Source organism: Monodelphis domestica, chromosome 7 (genome assembly GCF_027887165.1).
Source record: "Monodelphis domestica isolate mMonDom1 chromosome 7, mMonDom1.pri, whole genome shotgun sequence".
Lineage (NCBI taxonomy): Eukaryota > Metazoa > Chordata > Mammalia > Didelphimorphia > Didelphidae > Monodelphis > Monodelphis domestica.
Genome location: NC_077233.1, coordinates 72,009,478 through 72,024,358, shown reverse-complemented (window position 1 = coordinate 72,024,358; position 14,881 = coordinate 72,009,478). Strand labels below are relative to the sequence as shown.

Sequence of the window (14,881 nt, the reverse complement as noted above, 5' to 3'; positions counted from 1 at the left end):
AGAAAGAGGAAAGATCTAGTGAATGATATGAATACTGAGCAGGTCCTGAACTTTCATCCTAACATGAATTCCTACCATGATTTTCTGCAAGTCAAATTTTCCAAGTTTACATAGGAAAAATAAAAACAGGCATGGCATTTTTGTAGAATCTACACTCCCAAATTTTGTATTCTTGAGCTATTTTTAGCTGCCAGTGAAAAGAAAATACAACAGCAGTCAAATAAATAGCCTTGAGAAGCACAGTATATATTTTAATGGTTATTTTGTCCAGCTGGTGTATGCATGAACCTACTTTCTCTGCTCCAATTTATTTATCTGTAAAAATGAGAATGCATATGCTGCATTGACTTCTTAAAAGAGCACGGTGGGTATTAATTCATGGTTGCAAATATCAGTTCAGATTTCTTATATTACTTTGTGAACATAATAATGTATATAACATTTATCAACCAGTTTAGATGGGGAAAATCTTTTTTGGGAGAAAGTATGTAAATTAATTGGCTTTAATGTCTGGCCTCCTTATAAAAACACATAGAATTTTTCCTTAAGATAGCATGCTCTATTGTTTAAATCCTTAGTAAGAGATAGCATATATTTAAGAGTTAATCAACTGCCTCCTCTTATACAGATGATCATTTTTTTCTTATTTCCTCCATCTCATAGGCTTCAAGGTTAGTATGCTTTCCACAGTAGTATAGCTTGTTTTTATGTTTCCAGGGAATATTATATAAGTACTTTATTGTGAGGAGTTAAAAATATCATGTATTCTCCATCTTTCTTAATCTTATGTCTCTCCCATCCCCCTCCTCATATATTTGATGAGAGGAGTATATGGAAAATCAGGATATTTCAATGGAAGGCTATTTTTTTAAAACTCTGACTACCTCTCATAATGTGAGGTTTTGTACTTTGGTTTTTTCTTCTAGTATTTATTTGTCAACTGTATCATATTTATGGATTTAGCTCCTCTTTGGCTGAATAATGATCAGCAATAAATTCATAAAGTCATAACCTGTGAATGTTCTTAGCCTAAACATTTAACAACTAGCTAAGCAACTTGACTTTCTTATTAACTATTTATATCAGTGCAAATCACCACCTTGCACATATAACCCAATTCCTCCTCTTATAGTCCTCATTTCCAACAATTCCCCTGACTTCCCTTCTTAAATCCCTTCAGTCTTCCACCCCAGAAGGCCCCCAGCTTCAACATACCCCTAATAGAAAATCTGCATTGCCCTTTCAGTCACTGAATAAAGTGTTCCGAAGTCAGGAAAGAATATATTATTGTATGAAAAAGAAAAAAAAAGGAAGGGTCGAAGAGAAAGAAAAACCTCCTGCCCTCTAGAAGGATTGGATTTACAGTGCACCAAAATCTTCCTATTCAATTTTCCAGTGCAAGTTCATAGCAGGTCGAGGATCTGTCTGGCAGGTACAGAGTTAAAGGCATCATCGCAGCCATTAGAGGGAAAAGTTGAAGCAATGCAAGCACAGCGGAGTCCTCCAGCCCTCCCCTTTTGCCCACTCCCCACTTCTCAGGCTGGTTCAGTGTTTAGGGAGAGCAGTGATCACGCAGTCCTGAACAGCAGGCTGACGTTGAATGAGCTGCCAGGTATCTGAAAACAGGCAACCAAGGGAGCAGAGATCCACTTTCCACCGTTTCTACTCGGGATCTGGACTTGTAGCCTCACAGCGACCAAGCCAGCCTATTTTATCTTTCGTGCATCGCGATACCCTTTCCCCAAAGACAATCCACCCGCTGAGTAGAAACAGAATGCTTTCAGTGTCGCATCCAGGGAGACAACGCAGAGTATTTTTATAGATTTGCACGGATTTCTTCCAGGGCATTTGGGTGTCGGTTACCCTGATGTGACTTTTCCTTTCCACTTTGGAATAATGGGGATCTTTTTGGCTTATGTTGGATTCATTTTCTTTTCCGTTTTATATATACAGCAAGGACTTTCTTCTCAAGGTAAGTCGATGTTGTCTGTGCGCGCGAGTGCTCCCTACATAGAAAGTGAGACTGACAATCACCGAATGGTCAAATATAGTCAGAGTTCCAAACAAGCATTCCGTGGGTTTGAGAAGTGTGGGTAGCGCTTTGTTTAGAAGCTTATTATTATTTTTTTAAATTGACAAATCGAAAACCTAACTGTACCTGAAAGAAAAATAAGGCTCTTCTGGCCAAGATACGTGTTACTCAGAACGCATTAAAAACCCCCAAAACTGTGCTGATTTGCTATCTATCTGTGTACATGCAATGAGTACGACTCATGCGTACCAAATCTTTGCAAACATGCATCAATACTGGAAATAGGCTCACTAAACACTAGTTGTAGAACAGTTTAGCCAGTATACATCCTTTCTGCTAGTTTCCATCATTTCCCCATTATTATTCTTAGTTCCTTTACCTCTCCTATTTGTATCAGTATCTGACAAAAGATCAATTCTTTTGAAGATCCAACAAAAGGTGCTACGTGCATTACAAGCAGCTCTAGCTCTGCAGAAAGAAAAAAAAAAGCCAGTTGATAGGAACTTTGAGGGCTGCAGTGATCATTTTAGCACCGTGGACAGATCACAAGCCACTGCCTGGTTGATTACTGCATCGCCTCTGCAAATCCAAGTACTAGGCTAAGATTACCTCTGACTGAAAGAAAAGTCTTTTTTTTTATTAATGAGAAGATATTTGAATATGTTGCTTCATGTTTTAAATGTAAATACTCATATATCAGTAGAAGCATTTAAAAAAAATTCATAGGGGTGATGAGATAGTAAATTGATTAAAAATAACCTGTAATGATGCTATCATTTAAAAAGTGAGCCCATGTGGGACCACTCAGCCTTCCTCTATAACTATACACATCTACAATGCACCTCTGCTCCTGACCCTAGCATACACAAAAATCTTAGGAAGATGACCTTTAAGGAGTAGGATTGAAAAGAACTGTTAGAAAGTATCTGCCTTTCAAAAGCTCTCTCTTGGATTTGAGATAAACAACTATCTGATGCATTTTATTTGCAATTAAGTTACTGCTATTCACTGTTGAATTTATACCTTTTGGCTAAAGGAAGTATTATTTATGAGTTTACTAAATGCCAAGTGTTTAAATTACACTATAGTATGGCAAGTATAGCACTAACAAGAAGGCATAGGATCATCTTGGTGACTAAGGGGGAAAAAACCCCCAAACAACCAACAAATTCACTACACTTTAAACACCAGTGTTGCAAGCTAAGTCTTAAATGCTGGGCTATTGCCAAATAAAAGGCTCCAGTTGAAAAGTATGAACTGAATGGAGACAAAGATGAAGGTTAATTTGGAGAGGAAGGTCTCTAGGAGGCTTGTCAGAACCAGTGCAACTTGGCTCACTAAAAGGAACAACAGATCCGTGCAATGAAATTTGAGAGGGAAAATGGCAAGTCCTTTTTTGATGTAACTGAAATGTGCATCTTGACACATAATAACCCACTCTTTAAAACATCAAAGATGCATAATATGTTAGCCATATGGTGCTGAATGATTCACAGGCTACATTTTCACCTCCAAAATATAATACATCAAATAGGTTGATTTTCTAAAATGCTCTGCATTGAATCCCACATGAGTTTTGTAAAATACTGCATTCCATTGAAAGGATGTTTGGATTTAATTATAAGCAACTTGGCTAGCCCAAGGGAGTGATTGGTAAGCTAGTTAGCTTTCCCATTATTTGGTCATAAGCAGGAGAAAGTGATATAAGCATCTTATAGAAAATAGGATATAAGTCAGAAGGGAATGGTGAGAGAAAGCAAGAGAAAGGCAAACATGAAAAAGGTCATTTAAAAAAAGGCAGTAAGAATTGTGGAGGGAAGAAAAATTAAAGAAACAAATTGAAAATATTTCTTTTTTTTTTCCTCCAGCAAAATTTACCGAGTTTCCTCGAAATGTTACAGCAACTGAGGGGCAAAATGTGGAAATGTCATGTGCTTTCCAGAGTGGTTCTGCCTCAGTTTACCTGGAAATCCAGTGGTGGTTCTTGCGGGCAGCTGAGGACCAGGAGGCTGGAGCAGAGGTGACAGGAACTCAGGTATATTCCAATGCAGCTACAGGCTTTTCTTCCTTTCTACTTCCTCAGTTTCCCCTCCCCTCCCACATTTCCTACAGGAAACCAGTCAGAAAGCAAGGTCTGAAGCTCTAGGAAGTGTCTCTTAGGATTTGTATGTTTGCTTCTTTTAGAGCTGGATTGTAGCATAAGCCACAAACAATATGCATGTTGAGGACTACCTGATATTGTAAAGCTACTATTCAATAGGACTCCCTCCTAGGTATCATTTAGATTTAAGAAATTTGTCCTATATTAAAGGGATGAGGAAACTTAATGTCAGTTCACTTGTTTGTAATAATAACAGCAATGAGTCTTATTGCTAAATTTGATCATTTTAATACCTACATTGTTTTCATATATGACATAGCATTACTTGTAGGGACTAGAAAAAAAAAAGTTACCCCCCTTCCCCATTTCTTCTCCTTTTGCAATTGTCTTACTTAAATAGGATAAAGTAAAGGACAGGGAGACAGATGGAGATAGAGGCAGAGCCAGAGACAGAGTAGATAATTTATCATCTACCATTTACTGACAAAGAACTAAAGAATTATCCCAATTTCTTCTGTGGGAAATATAAAAAATTAACTAAAGAGAATTCATTTGCAGATCTCTCTATTTCCTTTCTTTCATAGATCTTTTTCTTTTTTCTTCTTATGAGCTATAAACTGACTTTGGACAGATTAGTACTCAAATAAAAGATCAAGAAAGGTAACAGGATAAGATCTAGTTATCCCTTGCGCTCTCCTGGAGTCAAAAAGAAGCAAAACAAAACAAAACAAAAAACAATATAAGGAACCTCCTTCCTAGATGCCACTTTGAACCTTCGCACATCAGCACTTCTGTGTCAGAGGAAACGGGTATTTTCAAAGCGGTCTGTCCTAAGTGGACTCGCTTCGTTTTTATGTAAGGGGGAAAAAATGGATGTTGTAAAACAAATGAATAAATAACTTTGTCGCCAAAGCAGAAATCCATGTCTCCCAGGAGAGAGAGAGAGAGAAAAGATAATGTTCTGCCTATAGGTGGCACACTTAGCATGCGAGTGCGCTTCTGGCTTTCATCAACTTTTCCAGGGATATTCTAAAGCAGAAGGCTGTCACGCCTCTTTGAAGCAATGTTATCTTTCTCCAACAGGTGGAGCTCTTGCCAGAAAGAGACCTAGATAATGATGGAACAAAAATCAGCGTAAGTATTTTCAAGTATATTAGAAAGATAGAATTACCTCTGTCTCCATAAAAATCATATAACTTTAGCTTTGTCATTTATTAGCATTTAGCTAATACTAGTTTATGGCCAATTTGTTAATCTCAGGGAAAGACTTTGATCATGAAGTTCTTTAAGTGATTTTATTTTTTTAATATAAAATAAACAAAAATATTTTGAATGAGAGTAGGAGGTAGATAAGAATTAGCGAATTGGACAAAAAAAAAACGGAACCGGTTTTATTTTCAGGTTTTACCACACAATTAATACTGTCTGATCCTTAAGTGAAAATTATAAATTAATATGTATATAATAAAACAACTTTCATTTATATGTGACAAAGTACTTCTCTCACAAACCCATTCAGGAATGAAAGTTATGACTGGAATTATAGTTTGTTATTTTTTAAAAAAATATTCCTCATGGCCATCTTTGAAGCAATTGATTTTGGTCACTTTCAACTCTGTATGAAAATAACTAACTTCCTTTCCTACTATTACCTATTAAAAATAAAGTAAAATAATTCATTAGAATAGTAGAAAATATTTCAATAAGATTTTAATACTATGATGAAAAGAATTAACCTTAAATGATGAACATTGATTAAATACCTACTATCTACCCAGCAGTGTTCTCTGAGTTTGGAATATAAAAACATATGCCCTACAGTGCCATAGGAAATATATGCCAATTATTAAGCTTCATGCATTTGCTTTGAAATATAAGTGCCTATTTATGTGTTTTTTTTAAACTGATAAAATTTGACTGTCATTTTAAAAATAACTTTGTCTTTTACATTTCTAGAATTTTGGTCAATATATTGCTTTTGGAAAACAAAAAAATGACATACATATCTACCAAGGGCATGACCATGCAATAATTTGGGAGTAATAATATTAGTTTAATTTGAAACTTAACTAATTCCAAATTTCTATTATTTTTTTTCAAAAGATCATATAACTTTTTGTACACAAATAGGCCAAGATGCCTTTAAGATTTTTCTATTGTAAATATAGCATTTTGTGTAAAATTTCAATGTTCATGTTGTGAGATTCTAATTGAAAAAGTCACTTTGCACAGACACAGATATCTATCTTCTGTTAATAAGAATTGACTATTACCAGCATGTGGATGGATACAGTCCTTAATCATATTTGAGAAACTCTTTGTTAGGGTATACAAAAATGGCACCTATGTATAAGAAGGATGCTTCTCTAAAAATTTCATTTCATTAAAAGTATAACATAATAACGTGAGTCATATCACATTCAAGATACTTTTATATTTAAAAATAAAGTAAATCCACTGAATTAACTAAATTGAAATATATTCAATATATATTTTATTAAATACTATGTTCTAGGAACTATGGATATCAAGACACAAACACACACACACACACACACACACACACACACACACACACACACACTGAATCCTTGCCATCAAGCAGCTTACATTTTCCTGAGAGAAACAATACATACAAAGATAAGTATATCCATGAACATTTTTGCAAAGAAGGAAAGGTTAGAAATTAGAAAACCGGGGTGGGGATTAGTAGGATATGCCATTTAAACCAATTCTTAGAAAAAGCTTAGATTTTTAAGAGTTAAAAGTAAGGAGGGAACATGTTCTACACATACAGTTTGATGGGAATATAAGGTCGATTGTATAGAGTTGCATAATCTTATAACTCTAAAAAGGGAAATAGAACCAGATTGTGAAAGAGTATAAAGATTGGAAAGAAAAGTTTATGTTTTTTATATACTAGAGACAATAGTGAGCCATAGTAGTTTTTCATCATGGAAATGCTATGGTAACACTTTATTTTAATACAGTTAATTTGGAAATTATTCAAAAGATGGGTTGGAGAAAGTAAAGAGAAAGCATGGAAATCAATTAGGGAAATAATCCATGAGATATCTCCTGAGGGCTTGAACTAGACTGGTAGCCATGGCATTGGAGAAAAATGGTTAGATGTCAAGACATCGGAAGTATAACTGACAAGAATTGACAGATGATTAAATATGAGGATAGTGAGGAAATTGGAAGAGTCAGTACAATTTTCTGATCAGAATAAGCTGTCTAAATGATGAAGAATGGTTTGATTTGTAAAATATGATGATGCAAAACTAGACTTAGTTTATCATCCTAAATCCATCATGCACTCAGTACTATTAGGCATAGCAATTTTCAATGAGCTAATAGCTGGTTTTATATATAAATATATATGCAGCAAATTTGTGTGCCCATCCTGATTTTGTTATCAACCCTGTAGTTCAAAATCCAATAACACTGAAACTCTTAAAATATATTTTGAGTCTCTCATACATAGATATCTATAGTATAATGGACAAAGTTTTGAGATTGGTTTCAGATAAAAACAAATTCAAATCAATTTTCTGACAATTTTATATTTATGGACAAATCACTTCCCTATCATCATCCTCAGTTTCTTCCTCTGTCAAATGGGATTTATAAAACCTTAATACTCACCTTATAGGGTAAGGTTAAGTGCTTTGCCAATTTTGGTGTATGTTGTAAATATTATAATTTAGTTGGTTATGACTACCCCTATCTCCACAGATACTAACATATCAAGCAAATAATTGCATAGGATAATAGAGCTCACTCAATTTGTTATCAGGAGACTTGACTTTTAGGGTCAATTCTGCTACTGTATATTCACTCTGTTCTGAATGATTTCAGAAAAAAAATTTGAACTTTAGTTTCCTTCATTACAAAAACATTATAATGATATTTACTTGACTATTTTAGCAATTAGTATTAGGTATCAAATGTGGTATATATTAAAGAACTTTAAAAGCCATAAAGACTCAATTAATTATTAATAATTGTGATGATTGTTTATACACAAGGAACATAGAAATACAGATTTACAAAGTTCTTGACCTGTGATTTCTACTTTTCTTAGAACTACCTAGTGTGGAAAATCCATCCATAAACTCAATTTTTTGGTAACTTCAGGAAGTAACTATTATATATCAGAAGCATGAGTTGAATCCAGATCTTGCTGACTAAAACTATCAGTATCTATTCACTAAAATACAGACATATTTATAGGTCTATTTTGCATATATTTAAGCTTAATGGAGTTTAGTTTCCTTTACTAAAAAGCTTAGAAATATGTGTAGAAGTGTGCACACATATACAAACAGATATAGTCACACAAATTTACACACAGATAGATGATCTGGACCTGCCATTCCATTGGTCTGAAGAATAACTCCCTTTGAGGAAATATTCTCTACCAATACAGATCAGTACTTTTTCTGAGCATTACAATTTTAGAAATCTGCCTGGGGCAATGAACAATTAAATGACTTGCCCAAGGATACAGGGCCAATTTCTGTCAAAAGTAGGACTTGAAATGAGGTCTTTGTGACTCTGACACTGACTCTTTATTCCTTCCATGACAACCTTCCTCTTTCACTTGTACACTTTTATAGATTCTTGTATACAGAATTCTGCCACTAGTATATATGGTGGCCAGTCTTAGAATCACTTGATTGTCTCTGTCCAAGCTTATAAAATGAATCATTTATCTTTAGCATTCCATACTATTATGTGCATCATATTTGAGTTGAACTAAGCTAAAAAAGAATCTTTTTCCCAATAGAAAAAGACTATATTTAAATAGAGTTTTCTCTCTCTCTCTCTCTCTCTCTCTCTCTCTCTCTCTCTCTCTCTCTCTCTCTCTCTCTCTCTTTCTCTCTCTCTACTTAAAAGGCATAATATAGAGAGTGATACACTTGGCACTAGAAAAACTTGAGTGAGTTTAAATCCTACTCTAAACACTAGCTGTGAGATCCTGAACATGTCACTTACAAGCTCTGCCATCAGTTTCCATATATAAAAATGGGTCTAGTAATATAGTAATATAATACTATAGTAACATAATAATAGTTATGAGGATCAAACAAAATATCATGAAGGTCTTTTCAAGCCTTTTAAGTGACATTTATATGCTCGTTATCAGATGTAGTATGTATTTTAAGAACTTTAGTGGTTCATGCACTTAATTTTTTTTCTTTCCACTTTATCAGAAGTATTAATTTTGTAACATTTTCTATATTCTTTAACCCAGTTCCTCCTTTTGACTAGCAAAATGTATATATAAAATTGTAGGGTATATTGGGCCAATTTATGGCCCTGACAAAGAGACATTAATTGGACTTTTTACCTATAGCTTTGACTTCTTTGATTTCATAATAAAATCTCCTAAACTTACCAATCATAGAACTGCTCACACAGTTAGATAGTGGTAAAACCAGATACTTGAACTTTGAAAATGCAGATCACCTGGCTAATAATCTGGAAATAGGTAGCTTCAATGCCAAATGTACTGACCTTACACTAATATTTGTTACTGGCATATATTCCTAATTATGAAAGTGAATGCAAAAACAGGCTCTTTACAAATATTTGTTAAATTCATCGAAGAGATGAAAAAGAAAATACATTTTTAAATCATTTTTTAATTCCACTTGAAAATTAAAGTCCGTTGACCGTGTGTCCATAAGTGCATTAAAATGTTTCTGTTTTGAGCATCACTGTGTATAGACTTGACAAAGAATTCAAACAGAGTTTTATGTGACAATGTATATTTTTTTCCTCTGAAAATTTTATAGACAGTAAAAGTACAAGGGAATGACATCTCCCACAAGCTTCAGATTTCTAAAGTAAGGAAAAAGGATGAAGGTTTATATGAGTGCCGGGTGACAGATGCCAACTATGGAGACCTTCAAGAATACAAGGCACAGGCCTACCTTAAAGTCAATGCAAACAGCCACTCTCGGAGAATGCAGGCCTTTGAAGCCTCTCCCATGTGGTTACAAGACATGAAACCCCGAAAGAACATCTCTGCGGCCGTCCCCAGTAGCATCCACAATTCTGCTAATCAGCGAATGCGCTCCACCTCCAGCCCTCAAGCTGCAGCCAAAATTCCCAAACAAAGTCCACAATCAGGTATGATAAAAGCATTTTGAGCCTTTCATTTTACCAATGACAAACTCTCAACCTGAGGATAAACCAGACATAATTATTCAGATGAGGAAAGTATGGACAGATTGTAGACCAATGTTTTAGGGGGGAAATAGTTTAATTTGAACAAATAATGAGATTTTCGCCTTAGGTATGGGGGGAGGGGCTTCTCAGAGAATACAAATTAGCAAGAGTAGTCACTGACATGGCTTCATTTTAAGGTGAATAAAAATGGACTCTTTTTTTTCCTGTATTTCTATATGTTCTCAAAATAATAAATGATGAAATATGGGTGATACTGTAAATGCATGTTCATTTTCTATAAAAAAAGCTGCCCCGTTTTAAAGTCTACTCTTACTTAAAATTTTACATCAATTAAAAAGAATATATATGTATATATTTGTATATTTTCAGTGCCATTTATATCTAAACAATGCTCTCCTCTGAGAGCTTTTGATCATTAAATAGACATTTCCCTGCATGTGCAGGGTATGGATATGATAATGGGGGGTGGGTGGGAAATGAAGTTGTGTGTAAGGGAAGGAAGTATGAAAAGACAAAGAAAAAGAAAATAAGTTATCAAGAATGGGTATTCAGCATTGATTATGAATTCTAATTTATTTTTTAAAATCCATTGTGCAAGTTAAAGCTTTCCTGAATAGCATACATGTGTTCCATCACTTCAGTCAATAAAGACTCACTGAGGTGTTAACCTTGGCATTATGACAGTAATGAATGATCAATTCTTTGGTACATCCCCTTCATGGTTAAAATATCCATAAGTCAACTTCTTTAAAACACACAAAAGGGTAAAATTCTTTCTTCTTGGACTTTTTCTTTGTAGAGTTTGATAAGCAACATCATCTAACCATAATTCCTGTTAGAATTGATACGGATATACACTTTGAAAACATTTTAAAGGCCACCACAGCTCTTAGATCTAAAGATTGGATATTTTCTAAAAATTCCTTTGGAATGAAAAAAAATAAGTGAAGGATCCATGATATGATCAGTGAGGTTCTACTCTTTATTACTGTGGCTGCTGGCCACTCCACACTTCTGTTGACAGCTTTTCTGACTAACTTTAGCTGAGAAAAAAATAATCAGTGGCCAGTGTTGACAAAATTCAATGTACTATCATCATTCCTATATATTTTTTACAATTTAGTAATGCTTAGCAAGACATGAATTCCACTGCAATAGCTTTGAGGAAGACAAGAAGAACTTTATGCCCTAATGACATATTACCTGAATTTTTAATTCCCCATTTTATCACTTAATGATTACTACCTCTGAAATCATAATAGACTCTAAGTGAAAATATGGGTTAGCTTTCTGAAACCAATCTATTCCTTTGGGCATCCTACTGTTAGTGAAGAACATGCACTATTGCTTAGAACACAGCAAACAATACTAAGAAGATGGCTGGAATGAACCTGCCAGCTGCCAGATATTTGGCGACTTGGTTCACTTACTGAATATCTATATCCCTATATGTCCCTATGTATCTTCTCTTATGCTACATGAATAAACAATAGGGTTATAGTGTTCAGAATTTCTAGCTCCTGTTTGCCAACATTGTGTAATTCAGATTTTATCTTTTGAGACAATGGTCTTTTCCCTTTTTTTCATGAAAGGAGATACACCAATGCCCTCTTATCTTCATTCAAAGATACAGCATATTTATTGTGAGAAACAATATCAAAATAATCAAACAGACATTATCAAATCAGAAACTGATATTAACCTTTACAATACACAAATGTATACCCAACACACAAATACATTTGTAACATACATAAGTAAATATATGTGCAATCAACTTTTTATAAATAAAATATACAGAATAATGTCAGATCAGTAAGCACTGATAAAAGTGATTTCCAAATATAATTATGAATTCATGAATATTTATATAGCATTATTTCTTTTTTCCTTTCAATAAAAAGAAAACCCTTGCATATGTTGAATCTAAAATTAAATATTCAGTAGAAATGATAAAATAATTTTTAAAACCTCCAGTTCACCATCCATATACTACAAATTAAAAAAATATGTATATAATCAATGAAGATATTCATTAAGAAAATAAAATGACAATTGATATCTTTTTCAACAATAGATTTCCAAAATGATGTTGTCCTTTATTGTAGTTTAATGGAAGCTATACTATGACAATTGTGTGAAAACAAGGTTTATTATGATTTGATATCAAATTTGAGAGATAAATCAAGGCATTATTTTTTTCATTTAAAAGAGCATTTACTTTTAAAATATGTCCATGCCAATAAGTATTGTTTGATTCATTATGCATGCATTAATTTCTTTTCCAGCATTCCAGTAAGAACCAATATTGTAACCTCCCACTTCAAGATATGAAACTTACTGAAGGGAAGGAATAGAGATGGAAAGGCTGGCATTTTGCCTGACTTTATACAACTTCATTAATACGTTACTTGCCATAATAAGTCAAATGTTTATCTCCACCTTGGCTAGTTATAGAAGTAAGCTCTTGAATTTAACATTGCACACATTATAAAATCTCACTTTCATTTTTCATTTTTAGTACACAGTATATTAGATAATACATGTGCATAGCAATGCAATTTTTTATGTAGAGGTAAGAGGTTAAGGTCTCCAGGTTTTAGTCTTTCTGAAAGTGGAAAGACTTGCCTTCTTTTACAAAACAAGTAAAGAGGATAGTTACTCTTTTCTGTGTCTGTAAGGAAAGAGTTAGGACAATAATACTTGAAATATATCTTTTAAGGATTAAAATGGGGGCAGGTAGGAGGCCAGTGGGTAGAGATCTAGGTCTAGAGACAGGAGGGACATCTGATTTCGGATACTCCAGGTGGTGTGACCCTGGGCAAGTCACTTAATCCCAATTGCCTACATCTTACCCCTCTGCTGCCTTAGAATTGATACACAGTATTGATTCTAAGATAGAAGGTAAGGGTATTTTTTTAAAGACTTAATATAAAGAATGACATGGCTTTTTACTACTTCCATTAGAGACTTTAAATAATCTAAGGAAAAATTGAAAGACTGTTATATAAATAAGCCCATGCAAGATGCTACAATATACTTATTTTCAAACATGTCAACATGGAAACATTCATTTCAAATCTCACTGTAAAAATTATTAAATCTTTTGGCTCCAATGGAAGTGCTCTTTTATGTATGACCTGCAAAACCCAGTATCACATTCAATATTCTAAGTAGCCCCTGTGAAGCAGGTAAGGAAAGTATTATTATATTTATTTTATAGATGAAGGACTTAAGGATCACCACGTTTATATGAGTTGCTCAAAAATCACAGGGAAAGCAAAAGAATAAAGATTTCAAGATCAGACTATGTCTGGTCTTATCATCACTTTTTAAATCAAGTTTGTTTTTAATTCTCTTGGGGGAAAAAGATTATTAAATGGGATGCACTAAGGGCAGATGTGAAAATAAGTAGCAGAAAAGAGGCACAATTCAGAATCATCCAAAATTTATTTTGATTCTATATCATCTGTTATGGAGAACAGTTTTTGAATTCAAAAGAATAGGAGAATGATGAATAGGGAGTTGAAATAAAGAGTAAATAGTTATAGTGCACTTGGATGCTTTCAAAAATTCAAATCACCAAGGTCAGACAAACTATTTCCCAAGGCAGTGAATGACTTGGCAGATGTTATTGCTTAGCCAGTATTAATTATGTTTGAGAGCCTGTGCAACCTAGGAGAAGTGTCATAGGACCACTGAAGAACACATTTTGTTCTGAATTTCAAAAAACAGAGGCAGAGTGATGAGTTTGCAAATTATAGACCAGTGAATCTGACAGATTCATGGCATATACTGAAATCATGTTAAGAAAGCATCAGCAAACAACTACAGAAAAAGTGATTACATGTTACCATGACTTCATTTAGAAAAAAACCACCAACAACAATCATATTTCCTTTTCTGTGGGGGGAGACACGATTTTTAGAATGGCAGATCAGTTAAACAGGTGATTACAAATTTTCAATGATTTCAACAAGTTATTTGACAATATTGTGTATAAACTTTGTGGAAAAGATGAAAAATATTGGCCATAGATATTATTTTAAGGTAAATTCATGTGCTTCACTTAATTATCAATTTTCAAAATGACATTTAGAAGAGGGTTCAAAGACCATGTACCTGAATGAAACATGTCTCTCTGTATAATCTACTATCTGATTATCCAACCATTGCTTGATTATCATTAGGGACTGAGACTTTATGACCTCCCAAAACAACAAAATTCCAGCATGGAGGGAGGTCTCCAGGAAAGTGAAGATCTGTCCTAATCTTTGCACTGGTGATGTTTTTATCAATTAATTAAAAACAAATATAGATAGGTTTTAAGATAATAAAATCATGTATAGATTGGAAATTACCTCAGGATTCATGCAATTCACTTCCTTCATTCTTGAAATAAGGAAATTGAGGCTAAGGAAGTTAGGTGACTTTTCCAAGGATACATTGGTTGTGTTAGAGATATAAATTGAATTCATGTTGTTTGATTCAATAAGGTATGTTTATCAACTTTGCAAAACTCTGAAGCATAGGTAACAAGTCAGATG

General features: G+C 33.9%; 1 protein-coding gene across 3 annotated transcripts in view; it reads left to right on the top strand.

The window, feature by feature from the left end:
- Positions 1–1,160: 1,160 nt before the first annotated feature.
- The window catches only part of VSTM2A (V-set and transmembrane domain containing 2A), a 45,299-nt gene continuing 31,578 nt past the window's right edge, over positions 1,161–14,881 (top strand). The window contains exons 1-4 of one of the 3 annotated variants that reach the window (XM_007500386.3): positions 1,161–1,972; positions 3,901–4,067; positions 5,217–5,267; positions 9,938–10,274. In XM_007500386.3, the coding sequence (XP_007500448.3) occupies positions 1,897–1,972; positions 3,901–4,067; positions 5,217–5,267; positions 9,938–10,274 (631 nt within the window). In that variant the 5' untranslated portion in view covers positions 1,161–1,896. The remainder of the gene's footprint in view (positions 1,973–3,900; positions 4,068–5,216; positions 5,268–9,937; positions 10,275–14,881) is intronic. The other 2 variants (XM_056804822.1, XM_056804824.1) reach the window with 2 other exon arrangements.